The 13,945-nt window shown below is 52.3% G+C and overlaps 1 protein-coding gene across 1 annotated transcript in view; it reads right to left on the reverse strand.

Annotated features, from left to right (window-relative positions):
* A4GNT (alpha-1,4-N-acetylglucosaminyltransferase) overlaps positions 1-13,476 on the reverse strand; it is a 45,491-nt gene extending 32,015 nt beyond the window's left edge. Inside the window, 1 exon segment of the mRNA XM_054385776.1 lies at positions 13,365-13,476. Within this exon segment, the coding sequence (XP_054241751.1) occupies positions 13,365-13,476 (112 nt within the window).
* Between the last annotated feature and the right edge of the window lie 469 nt (positions 13,477-13,945).

Consider the following 13,945-nt stretch of genomic DNA (forward strand, 5'->3'; position numbering starts at 1 on the left):
TTGGGTTAAGAACAAGTTACTGAATGTTGGTGAATTCTGTTGTGGTCTTATTGGGCTAAGAAGCTATGGTAACTCAACTATGGATCTGCTAGCAGACACATTTGAGTTTGTTACTCCTCTTACAACTACAGAGGGTCTTTGGAACCAGTGGTACCCTAGATATGTTGTGCTAACCTTAATTTTGTTGCTTCTTGGAATAATCATACGGCTACTGATAGCACTGTGTCAAGAAAGACATAAGGCTACTTGCTCTTCCAACTCTGCTGTGAATGTGAAAACCAGTCCAGTAAATTTGGTGGCCATTGTAAGCAGAAAGCGTAAAGGAGCTGCAGGAGGAGAAGCAGATGCTGCAGGAGATGGTGCAGATGGAGATGAGGGTCCTTCTACTCAGGGTCCCTCTGTTAAGAAAGATCCTTCTGATGAGGAAGAGAGGGTTAGCCTTAAAACTCTGGCAGACCTCTTGAGACCCCACATGGATGATGGAGATGTAGGTCAGGATGTAGACCCTGGTAAATTAGCAACTGCTGGCAGAGCCTCTGAACTCAAGGAAATTCAACGGAGGATTACAACAGGATTATGGGGACAGCAACCTCAGGATGATGATGATGATGATGATGATGAGGATGACATACAGTCAGCTAATGCACCCAGACAGGAAATTAGACATGTGAGGAAGGATTACATCAGAGGAGATAATGAGCCAGTCCTGTCTTGGCTAGCCAGGTGTTTTGATACGGGAGCCCCAGCATTGGTGGTAGGCGACAAGTCGGCCTCTCAGTTGGGGATGCTCTCAAAGGATACAGGCATAGACAGGCACCTAGGCAAGTGCATTGGTAAAGTTTCTCTGTGGGCACGCCTCCTACTGGCAGTCCTGTTGAGGTACCCCAGCAGAGATGATTTACCATGGAACCCTAAGCCTTGGACCACAATAGATGAGGGAATCAAGCGTCTGAGAGAATTTGCTGTGAGAGAAATAATGTATGGAGATCATAAGACTCTGAATCCTGATGAAATTCCTGTTGGAACAGGCCTTGCCAAAAAGCTCATTAAGCTTGCTCCTCCTAATTATGCTACTATTCTGGCAAGCAGGATTGTGGCAAGAAATTATGGTGGAGTGCCTCCTACTGTTGGCCATTTCACTGACCAAATGAGGCAATTGGAGGATAGTCTTGCACGTACTTCTTTGGTTTCAGCCATTGAAACTTTGTCTGGAGAAATAAAGAATTGCATGAAAGAGCTGAAGGAGGAACTTAAAACCTCCATATCCAACTTGATGAAGGGGGATGATTCTGATTCCTCTTCCTCCAGATGGATACAAGTTTCAGCTGTTAGGAACAGACGTGCTCCAAGAAGGCCATTCCAGAATAGGTCAAACCGAAACAGACAGCAGAGGCAATCACGTGGCAGTATCTGGATAACTCTGCGTGATCAGTTTGGTGAGAACATCAACAGATGGGATGGTCAACCAACTTCTGATCTTTTCAAGAGGTTACGGGAGCTGCAGAGGGGCAGATCCCGAGGTAGCAATACCAGGAGGGTAGCTGTCACTTCCTCAATTTCCCAGAACAACTCTGATAGCTCCAACAGTGATCCTAATTCTGGTGCTGGACATTGTGCCAGCTGTACATGTGGAGGTAATCCCCACCATTAGGGGTGCCCTGCCTTCCGCCAGGGGGAGGTAAGGGATAATGGAGATAACAGAACCTATTGGGATGTGTACATCCAGTGGCCTGGCACTTCAAAATTTCAGAAGTACAGGGCCTTGGTTGACACAGGAGCTCAGTGCACCATAATACCATCAAATTATCAAGGGGGAGAATCTATAACTATTCAGGGAGTCACTGGTGGATCTCAAGAGTTGTTTAAGATAGAGGTTGACATAAGTTTAACTGGGAAGCAGTGGAAGAAACATACTATTGTAACAGGTCCTAATGCACCTTGTATTTTGGGAATTGACTTTCTGAGAGAAGGGCGTTTTAAAGACCCTAAGGGTTACAAATGGGCTTTTGGAATAGCAACTGTAGAAATTGATGGAGGAAAATTGAAGTTGTCCATTAGACCTGAGCTTTCAGATGAATCTGCAGTTGTGGGACAACATGAGATAGAGGATGTAAAGCTGCCGGTTGCTTCTCAAACTGTGCATCACAGACAATACAGAACCAACCGTGACTCTTTGGTGCCCATTCAAAACTTGATTCGTCAGTTGGAGAGTCAGAAGGTCATCAGCAAAACTCATTCACCTTTCAACAGTCCAATCTGGCGTGTGCGAAAGCAGAATGGAGAGTGGCGTCTGACAGTTGATTTCCGTGCCTTGAATGAAGTAACTCCACCCATGAGTGCAGCTGTACCAGACATGATGGAACTCCAATATGAGCTGGAATCCAAGCAGGCCAAATGGTATGCTACCATAGACATTGCTAATGCTTTCTTCTCTATTCCCATAGCAGAGGAATGCAGGCCTCAGTTTGCTTTCACCTGGAGAGGCATTCAGTACACATTCAATCGTTTGCCCCAGGGGTGGATTCACAGTTCAACCATCTGCCATGCAGTGATCCATGATGCTTTGGAGAAAGGTGGAGCTCCAGAACACATTCAGTTCATCGATGACATCATCGTCTGGGGTGAGACTGCTGAAGAAGTCTTCGAGAAAGGTAACAAAATCCTTGACATTCTCTTGCAAGCTGGTTTCGCTATCAAGCGAGACAAGGTGAAAGGACCTGCCAGAGAAATCCAGTTTCTGGGAGTGCGGTGGCAAGATGGTCGCCGTCACATCCCAATGGATGTGATAAACAGAGTCTCCACCATGGCAAATCCCATCAACAAGAAAGAAACTCTGCGTTTCTTAGGCATAGTGGGATTTTGGAGACTGCACATTCCTGGATACAGTCAGATTGTGAAACCTCTCTATGATGTGACTCGAAAGAGAAACAGTTTCCAATGGGGTCCTGAGCAACAAGCAGCCTTTGACCAGATCAAGCGAGAGGTAGTCCAAGCGATGGGTCTGGGACCTGTCTGAACATTAAGAACATTCTGTACACGGCCGCGAGTGACAATGGTCCAACCTGGTGCTTATGGCAAAGAGCTCCAGGGGAGACACGAGGACGTCCTCTTGGTTTCTGGGGTCGTGGCTACAGAGGCTCAGAGGCAAACTACACTCCAACAGAGAAAGAGATTTTAGCTGCTTATGAAGGAGTGAAAGCTGCTTCTGAAGTGATTGGAACTGAGTCACAACTTCTTCTAGCTCCTAGATTGCCAGTTCTGAATTGGATGTTCAAAGGCAAAGGTTCTTCACCACATCATGCAACAGATGCTACCTGGTCTAAGTGGATGGCTCTGATAACACAGCGAGCTCGAATGGGAAATCTCGAAAGGCCTGGTTTGGTGGAGGTGATCACAAACTGGCCAGAAGGCACAAGCTGTGCTAAACCTCCAGAGGAGAGAGTAGCTCGTGCTGAGGAAGCTCCTCCTTACAGTGATCTGTCTGATGATGAAAAGAGATATGCTTTGTTCACAGACGGTTCCTGTCGTCTGGTTGGAAACAAGCGAAGGTGGAAATCTGCAGTGTGGAGCCCAACGCGCAGAGTTGCAGAAGCGAGAGATGGAGAAGGAGAATCCAGTCAATTCGCAGAGGTAAAAGCTGTCCAGCTAGCTCTTAACGTAGCTGAACGTGAGAGATGGCCAAAGCTTTATCTCTACACCGACTCGTGGATGGTAGCCAATGCCTTGTGGGGTTGGCTGAAAGACTGGAAGAAGAATGGCTGGCAGAGAAAAGGAAAGCCAATCTGGGCTGCAGATCTGTGGCAAGACATTGCTGCTCGCATTGAGAGAATCCCAGTGAAAGTGAGACACATCGATGCTCACATTCCTAAGAGCAAAGCTACTGAGGAACAACAACACAACCATCAGGCAGATCTAGCTGCAAGAGTTTCCCAGGTGGACACAAACTCTGATCCTGATCCTGATCTTGACTGGAAACACCGAGATGAGCTGTTCTTAGCCCGGTGGGCCCATGACTCGTCAGGACATCAAGGCAGAGATGCAACCTACCAATGGGCTCGTGACAGATCCATTGACATTTCCATGGATGCTATCACACAAGGCATCCATGACTGTGACATTTGTGCTGCTATTAAGCAGGCAAAGCGGATCAAGCCCTTGTGGTACGGTGACCGATGGTCCAAGTACAAGTATGGTGAAGCCTGGCAGATTGACTACATCACTCTACCTCGTTCTCGATCTGGTAAGCAGTATGTGCTGACTATGGTAGAGGCAAGCACTGGATGGCTGGAAACTTATCCAGTTCCTCATGCAACTGCACGTAACACCATTCTTGGTCTGGAGAGACAAATCCTGTGGAGACATGGAACTCCAGAGAGGATTGAGTCAGACAATGGAACTCATTTCAAGAACAATCTTGTGAAAAACTGGGCCAAAGAGCACGGCATCGAGTGGATATTCCACATTCCCTACTATGCACCAGCTGCAGGGAAGATCGAACGCTACAACGGTTTGCTGAAAACCACTCTCAAAGCCATGGGGGGTGGATCTTTGAAAAACTGGGAGAAACATTTAGCACAAGCAACCTGGTTAGTGAATAGTAGAGGTTCAGTGAATCGAGCTGGACCTGCCCAATCAGATTTGTTGCGAAAGGAGGAAGGTGATAGAGTTCCTGTTATCAGAGAAAAGAATCTGTTAGGCAAAACTGTTTGGGTATTTTCTCCTTCAGGAGAGGCCAAACCTGTCCGAGGGGTGGTTTCTGCTGAAGGTCCTGGTCACACCTATTGGGTAATGCAAGAAAATGGTGAAGTTCAGTGTATTCCACAAGGAAATCTAACTTTGGCTGAGAGAGGTTAAATTCAGAGTGTTGTGCAGATACAGCATCGTGCCCAAGAGGAGAGTTCATGAGATCTACGGTGCACGAGCCCTGAGAGCCCTGAGTCACCTGAGAGTCCCTGTTCCTTCCTTCGCTCCATCTGCGAGGAAACAAGCTGTTTGCTGTTTTTCCTGTGATTTGACTCTTTTGAATCATCTACATCTGAGATAGCCGGAATGGACTATGATCTTTATTCACCTATTGTTGTAGATATTATTTTAGATTAGATAAATGATAGTAGCAGCCAATGGAATTGTTTAGAAGGGGTGGACTGTGATGGTTTGAAGCTGTCTTTTTGATTTTTCCTTGCAAAGTTCAGAACAGAGAAAGTGAAAGAATGTAAATAAGTCACTATTGGGTGTAAGAAAGCAAAATAACGATTGTTCTAAACACTTCCATTGGATAGATAGAAATGTTTAAGAACTATTACCCAAAACAAAGTAGGCATTCGGCACATTCTGCGTTCTGCAGTGGGGGCAGTTGCTGGGCTGTCTGGCTGCTGTTTCTTCTTCTCTTCTGGCTGAAGATAACACGTACTGACCTTGGCAGCTAAGTTAACAACTTTCTGCTTAACTAACTCTGCTTCTCTGTCCAGGGGGGTCTGGGGGGAAGCTCCTGGGAGAGAGAGAGGCCGCTTTGGGAGGGTCCCCTTGGGGGGAAGCAAAGGGAGATCGGTTGTGCTTTTCTGTTGATTGTATATATTTGTAAATGTTGTGAATTTTGTATATTTGTACATATTCATTGCATTTCATTGTAGATTTTAGACTCTGCTTGTAAATACAGCCTTCATTTGCTTCCAGACTGGGCTAGCCTGGTTATTGTTGGGGGGGGGCGGAATTTCAGCTCACACCGACACAGTTGGACACCAGGAGGAAGTTCTGCACAGTGAGACACTGGAACAGGATGCCCAGGGGAGGGGGTTGAGAATCCATCCCTGGAGACATCCAAACTCAGCCTGGATATGTCCCTGGGCAGCCTGCTCTGGCTGGAGCTATCCCTGGGACTGCAGGGGGGTGGCCAAGGTGCCCTTGGAGGGTCCCTTCCAACCTGATGCAATCTGTGAGAGCCTTGCAGCAGATAACAGAGAGACTGCAGGTGGCTGCTGTGGCCTGGAAGCAGCCTGGAGCTCTCTTACAGTTTTATTGGGGGTGAAAAACTGAAATTGAAAGGGAGAGGAGTGCAGTGAGAGGAAGAGTGGTGAGAGATGGGAGGAATAATGAGGGAAGTTGTCAGTCATTTAGCTGGACTCCTGCAGCCTGCCAGGGCTCCTCTCAGGGATGTCAGTGGGAAGGAATGTTGCCTACATTAGCAGGGACAGCCTGAAATTGGCACTAATGGAGCTGGGTAGGCCTCCATGCTGATGGAATAACGAGGAGAGGGTCAGCAGAAGCTGAGAGTGGGGCCAGGCACTGTCAGTGAGCAGCCACAAACACTGGAAGCACCAGAGTGCTGAGCTCTCACCCCCAGTGCTGGGTGCAGTTCTGAGGAGCTCACTGTGAGGAGGACACTGAGGGCTGGAGCAGGACCAGGGAAGGGTCTGGAGAACAGGGCTGGGGAGGAGCAGCTGAGGGAGTGCAGCCTGGAGAAGAGGAGGCTGAGGGAGACCTCATTACTCTCTGCAGCTCCTGAGAGGAGGCTGGAGCCAGGTGGGGGTTGGGCTCTGCTCCCTAGTCTCAGGTGACAGAAGGAGAGGAAATGTCCTGAAATTGTGCCAGGGGAGGAGGAAAATTTCTTTGCTGCAAGAGTGGTGAGGGATTGGCACAGGCTGCCCAGGGAGGTGGTGGAGTCTCCATCCCTGGAGGGGTTCAAGAACCCTGTGGCCATGGCACCTGGGGCCAGGGTTTGGTGGCCATGGTGGGGTTGGGTTGATGTTGGACTGAATGATCTCAGAGGCCTTTTCCAACCTCAGTGACTCTATGATAGCAGCAGGAGATGCTGCTGAGGAAGAGTATTGAAGACAAGGAAAGGTTTTCCATGTGACAGTCACTGAGCTCCTCCCAGGCTTTTACACAGAACCATAGAATGGTTGGGGTTGGGAAAGACCTCTGAGATATTTGAGTCCAATCAGCAACCCAGCACCACAGGGTCACAGCAGGGCAGGGGCTGGAAGGGACCTCCAGAGATCATCCAGGGCAAGCCCCTGCCAGGGCAGGGCACCCAGAACACATTCAGGTGGGGCTGGAAAGGCTCCAGAGCAGGAGACTCCACAACCTCCCTGGGCAGCCTGCTCCCGAGCTCCATCCCCAACCCCATGGTCATTAAACCATGCCCTGAAATGCTCTGTCCACACCTTTCCTGAGCACCCCCAGGGACCTTTCCAGCAAGTTTCCAGGTGAGCTTTGTGCCCAGGGGACCTGTCCTCACCTCCTGGTGTGTTCACAGCCATTGCTGGAGCCCTTCTCCTGCCTGCACCTTTCCAGCAGCAGCCACTTGCCCTTTCCTTGCCCCCTGCCTAAAAGACTTCCAGTTCCAGGCACTGCTGAGTGACTGCTTCACATCAAAGGAGGTTTGGGCAAGCTGGGCTGGGGCAGGGGAGTGCAGTGAGTGCTGCAGTGCTTGTGCAGTGGCTCAGAGCCAGAGGCAATTAGGGAGCTCCATGAATCTCTCCTGCTCAGCCCTGTGCCAGTGGCACTGCCTGTCCCCTGGGTTAAGGAATGGCAGCTCAGGCTGTCAGCTCCTGCTGGAGCCTGCGGATGGAAGGGCTTGGGGGCTGCACTCTCTCAGCAGCTCTGCTTCAAAGCAGTGCTCTTTAATCCCTGTTTTATGAGGTAGGAGCTGACAAGGAAAAGAGAGAGAGGCCAAGCCACTTCTGGTGGGGAAGCAGCAGAATCAGCAGCTAGCACCAGGAACACCTTCAGAGCCTCCAGGGTGAGCAAAGTCAAACTGCAAATTACAAATCAAGGTGTTTATGAACTCCTGAGAGCTCCTACAAGGCTGCTGGCCTCCCACCAGGACCAGAGGAGCAGCTCAGTGACTTGCTGGCCTCCACTCCTGCCCCCAGCCCCATTTCCTTCTCTCTGCCTTTCTTTCCCCCTCCTTTCTCACCCAGTGAGGTAAGGCTGAGACTGTGGCCATGCCCTGGAGAGTGCAGAAAAGGAGAGGATCAGATCTGCACAGAGTGGACACCAGGCTGCCCAGGAGCCAACAAAGTGCCCTCCTGGCCAAGGGCATCAGGAGTGTGGCCAGCAGGTCAAGGAGGTTCTCCTGCCCCTCTGCTCTGCCCTGCTGAGGCCTCACCTGCAGTGCTGGGTCCAGTTCTGGGCTCCCCAGCTCAGAAAGGACAAAGAACTGCTGGAGAGAGTCCAGCACAGAGCCACTGAGCTGCTGAGGAGTCTGAAACAGCTCTGAGCTGAGGAGAGGCTGAGAGCTGGGGGTGGTCAGCCTGGGGCAGAGCAGCCTGAGGGGGATCTCACTGATGCTTACAAAGCTCTAAGGGGAAGGTGTCAGCAGGATGGGGCCAGACTCTCCCCAGTGGTGCCCAGGCACAGGCCAAAGGCAATGGGCACAAACCTGAACTCAGGAAGCTCTATCTCAACATGAAGAGAAAATTCTCTGGTGCAAGGGTGGCAGAGCCCTGGGGCAGGCTGCCCAGAGAGGTTGTGAAGTCTCCTTCTCTGGAGCCTTTCCAGCCCCACCTGGCTGTGTTCTGTGTGCCCTGCCCTGGCAGGGGCTTGGGCTGGAGGATCTCTAGGGGTCCCTTCCAACCCCTAACATTCTGTGAAACTTTTTACTTGCAGTGGAGAGAAGCAGGGGGGTTGGACTGGGGGATCTCTGGGGGTCCCTTCCAGTCCTGCCAGTCTGTGGTTCCAGGGGGCCTGGCTCTATTTTGGCTTCTCTCACAGCTTTGGGCTGTGATGGGCTGGGGCTGACCAGCAGGAAGGAGAAGCTTCAATTGTGGCTTGGGGGCAGCTGAGCTGTGGAGCTGTGAGACACCTGAAATGCTGAAGTGTTTCCCTTTGGGTATTTTCCCCACTTCCATGAGCTTCCCTGCAGCCTTCTCCTGACAAGGTTTTCATGCACAGTGAGAGACCAAACTAAAATAGGAGAGAGGAAAAGAAAAAAAAAAAAAAAAAAAGATAAAATCCACCTCCCTCCCTCCTCCCCAGCCCCCCCAAGTGTTTTTACCTCATGGAAATGAAACATTTTGGTCCTGTCAAAACAAAGCAAGGAAGTTGAAGCAATCTGTTTGGATCCTTCCAGTCACAATCAACACACTCCCTGCCAAATGCTGGGAGCTCAGCCCTGACTGGGGAGGGGGAGAAGAAAACCTCACAACATGCAGCTGGGATGTCCTCAGCCAGCTCTAGCCCCTCCACCTGGGTCACAACAGCCCCAGGGCCAGCTGCAGACCTGGGTAGGTGTGGGTGGGAAGCTGCAGCCCAGAGAGGGAGCTGAGGGCAGTGGTTGATAACTGACTGAGGATGAGTCACAGAATGCTTTGGGTTGGAAGGGACCTCCAGAGGTCACCTCTGGAGACCAGCTGGCACCACCCCAGGCTAAGGACATGGCAACTCTGCAGGAGCAGGAGCTTGCCAAGGGCTGCAGGCAGCCATCATCCTGCTGCTCCCATGCCAGGTGCCAGCAATTGAGGCTAAAGCCCGGGAAATGCTTTGCCATGACCCCGGAGCTGGCAAATTCCAGCAGGTGTGACCCAAACAGGTAACAAGACACAGAGGGGGGGTGGGCTGGGAGGGACCTCCAGGGGTCACCCAGCCCAAGCCCTGCACTCAGCAGGGACATCCTGCACTAGAGCAGGTTGCTCACAGCCTCTCCAGCCTCACCTTGAACATCTCCAGGGCTGGGGCCTCAACCACCTCCCTGGGCAACCTGTTGCAGTGTTCCAGCAGCCTCCTGGTGCAGAACTTGTTCCTCACATCCAATCTCAACCTGCTCTGCTCTCATTGCAAACCATTGCCCCTGGTCCTGGCACTCCCGGTCCTTGTCCAAAGTCCCTCCCCAGCTCTCCTGGAGCCCCTTCAGGTCCTGGAAGGCTGCTCTGAGGTCTCCCTGGAGTCTTCTCTTCTCCAGGCTGAACAGCCCCAGCTCTCCCAGCCTGTCCCCACATAGCAGAGGTTCTCCAGCCTCTGATCATCTTGGTGGCCTCCTCTGGACCTGTCCAACAGCTCCAGGTCCTTCTTATGTTGAGGGTCCCATAACAGGACCCAGCCCTGCAGGTGAAGTCTCACCAGAGCAAAGTGGCAGCAGTGCCTAGGTAGCCAAGAAAGCCAAAGGCCTCCTGGCTTGGGTTAGAGACAGGGAGGGCAGCAGGGCCAGGAGGTGACCACCCCCCTCGGGTGCTGTTCAGCTCTGGACCCCTCACTCCAGGAAGGACATCGAGGGGCTGGAGCCTGGCCAGAGAAGGGCAACAGAGCTAGGGAAGGGTCTGGGCTACAAGGAGGGGCTGAGGGAGCTGGGGGTGTTCAGGCTGGGGAGGAAAAGGCTGAGGGGAGACCTCCTGGCTCTGCTCACCCACATTCCCCCCAGGGAAGAGGATTTCACCACCACATCTCCCCCCAGCAAGGGCTGAGCTGCTCTGGGCTCACAGCACCACACCATCCACTCGTGGTGGCCTGAGAGGAGCAGCATCACCTCCACAGCCAGGGCAGCTCTTTGTCCTCTGCCAAATTAAAGAGTTTGCTCAGCTGATAGCCCTGGGAACCCAAGGCACTTATTAAAAGCAGCAGGGAGCCAGGAGGAGCATGACAGGTACCAGAGAGCCCTCAGGGCCTCCCAGACTCAGCCTTGGGCACTGCCCTCTTCCTGCCAGGTGTGTCTCTTCCACGAGGTGGATGTCATGGTGTGCCAGGCTGGGGACAGAGGAGCTGGCTGGAGCCTTCAAGGACTCACCCACAGATCAGGCAAAGGATGTGGGAGGAATCCCTGTGGACATGGACAAGCTTTGAATTGGGGTCTAGCAGCCTTGGGCTGCCTGGGGAGGTGGCAACCTCCCTGAAAGGAGGCTGGAGCCAGGTGGGGGTTGGTCTCTTCACCCTAAAAATATGTGATAGGACAAGAGGAGATGGCCTCAGGTGGCAGCGGGGGACATTAGGTTGGACATTGGAAGAAAACTTTTCTGGAAGGGTTCTCAAAGCCTGGCACAGGCTGCCCAGGACGGTGGTGGAGTCCCTATCCCTGGAGGTGTTTCAAAGAGGCAGAGCTGTGCTGAGGGCCAGGGTTAGCCCCAGCCTTGGTAGAGCTAGAGAGCAGCTGGTCAGGATGCTCTGAAAGGTCTTTTCCAACCAAAGGCACTCTCTGGAACGCTGGGGTTAGCACACAGAGCAGGGAGCAGGTCCAGGAGCTCCAAAGAGCTTTGTCAGCCGCCCCTGCATGGCTGGCAGGGCATGGGCTGGGCATGGGCTCTGTGGGGACAGCCTCTGGCAGGCTGCAGATCAGCCTGCCTGGCAGTGCAGTCTGCCAGTATCCATCTTCTCCTATTCCAGCTCTCCTCTGGCTGGCTGAGTCCCTCTCTGAGCTCCATTAACTTTATGGACTCGACTGCAGGGAGTGCCGAGGCAGAGGAGCTCTGCTGGAGCCTCCTGCCCCACCCTCCTCAGCCAGCTGTCAGGCAGCTGCCACCACAGGCAGGCTTCTGGGCTGGCCACACTGGGGTCCCAGTTTGGCTGGGGGTGCTCCCCTGGCCGAGGCCCTGGTTCAGCAGCTCAGCCCTGCCCTAGGCTGGCTCAAGCCCTCCGGCTGGGCTCCCTGCAGCTGCTGGAGGTGGCTTCTGACTGACCTGCAGGAACCAGAGCATTCCCTGTCCAGGCTGGAAGGGACCTCCAAGGGTCACCCAGCCCAAGCCCTGCACTCAGCAGGGACATCCTGCACTAGAGCAGGTTGCTCACAGCCCTGTCCAGCCTCACCTTGAACATCTTCAGGGCTGGGGCCTCAGCCACCTCCCTGGGCAACCTGTTGCAGTGTTCCACCACCCTCACAGTAAAGAGCTTCTTCCTGCTATCTCAGTCTGCTCTTCTCTAGTTTGAAGCCCTTGCCCCTGGTCCTGTCTCTGTAGGCCTTTGCAGTCTCTTTGCAGCCTTCCTGTAGCCTCCTTCAGGTCCTGGCAGGCTGCTCTTAGGTCTCCCTGGAGCCTTCTCTTCTCCAGGCTGAACACCCCCAGCTCCCTCAGCCTGGCCTCACAGCAGAGCTGCTCCTACCCCCTGATCGTTTTCATGGCCTCCTCTGGACCCTCTCCATCAGGTCCAGGTCCTTCCTGTATTGAGGGCTCCAGAGCTGCTCACAGCACTGCAGGTGAGGTCTCAGCAGAGCAGAGCAAAGTGGCAAAATCAGCTCTGGCTCTCTGGCAATGCTGCTTTGGATGCAGCCCAGGCTCGGATTTGCCTTCTCTGCTGCAAGCTCACACTGCCTGCTCCTGTCCAGCTTCTCCCCCACCAGCACCCCAAGTCCTTTTCCTGCTTTCTATCCCCTCCTCCCCCAGCCTGTACTGACAGTGAGGATTGCCCCAGCCCAGGTACAGAAACCCCAGGGCAAAGCTGCTCAGCTACAAACACCAAGAAAGCAGAAGGGGAGAGAAGCCTTCCCTAAAGGATGTGTCCAAGTGGACTCCACCTGCTCTATGTTTGAGCCCCAGTGCTGGGGCTAAGCTCCAGCAGTTGCTCTGGCACCTGGTGACCCCTCCCCAGCAGAGGAGAATCAGAACAGGAGAGAAGACTCCCAGGCTGAAATGCAAAAGGGACTTCATGAAGCAGCCAAATGAATGCCAACAGCAACACAAGACAGAAAGATATACTCAGCCCAGCAGCCACAGGATGCAGTCCTCAGGGGCAGGAGGAGAAGCAGGAGGAACCCAAGCAGGAAGCACTAGCAGGAGGTTTCCCCTCTCCTCAGCAAACCTCCTTTATCCTGAGGGTGGTGTTGGTGATCTGGGACACACCTGTGGCCAGCTCCAGCCCTTCCTGATTGGAGCTGCTGATGGCCTGCAGCCTGTGGGATTCTGCCCCAGCAAAACCAGGACACACCTCAAGGCTTACAGTGCAGCAAGATGCTGTCCCCAGGCTGCAGAGCAGAACCTTTCCTCTCTACCCCCCCCCCAGGAACCTGCAGGAGGATGCAGACTGTTTCAGAACTCTCTGTCAGAGCAGAGCTGCACTGAAAGGGCTCCAAAGGAAGGGTGAGACTCTGAGCTGGATGTGCTCAGCATCAGCACAGGCTGGGGGTGATGAGATTGGGAACAGCCCTGCAGAGGAGGACTTGGGGGTGCTGCTGGGGGAGAGACTCGACAGGAGGCAGCAATGGGCACTGGCAGCCCAGAAGGCCAAGAGCAGCCTGGGCTGCATCCAAAGCAGCATGGCCAGAGCTGGAGAGAGAGGATCCTGCCCCTCTGCTCTGGGGAGACCTCACCTGCTGTCGGAGAAGGGAGATGCGGACACCAGATGGTTCATCAGCAAGTCTCATTTATTGGCACTTAGTATTGAGGTTAAATACAATAGTTAATTAGCTCATACATATTGCAAAATTAAAGCTCATTATTGGTTACTGACTATCTGCGTCACTCTGGCATACTTCTGCATTCCTGGCATACTTCTGCATTCCTGGCATACTTCTGCATTCCTGTGGCTAAAAGCTAACTTCCTGTTCCGTTTCGACATCCTGTTTATCTCCATTCTTCTTAGCTTCTGTCTTTTCAAGGACAGTCTGTCCTTGGCGTTACCCTTGCCTTATTTCTCTCTCATCAGTAAGTTAATCTGACTATGGCCTTTTTCTGTAAGCCAATCCTGTATGACATCCTCCACACTTCCCCCGTTTTCTTTTTGGGCCAACAGGTTAGTTTGCCATGTCTTCTCAATCATCCTGCTAACCATTGTTTGTAAGCCATTAAAAATACAAGGCAAAATAAGTAAAAACAATAAGATTACACCTAAAATCCCAATGACATACATAATCACAGTTCTTAGCCAGGATTTAATACCTAATCCTCTAAGCCATTCATCCAGCCCAAAGCCTTCCTCTTCTTTCAGGCTGTCAAGACCTTGCTGCACTTCTTTAAGTTTCTTATGTATGGAGACAGAATGATCGGATAGGTTCATACAGCACATTCCTTCAAATTCTTCACATCCG

The sequence above is a fragment of the Indicator indicator genome, chromosome 13, assembly GCF_027791375.1.
Source record: "Indicator indicator isolate 239-I01 chromosome 13, UM_Iind_1.1, whole genome shotgun sequence".
In the NCBI taxonomy this organism is placed as follows: Eukaryota; Metazoa; Chordata; class Aves; order Piciformes; family Indicatoridae; genus Indicator; species Indicator indicator.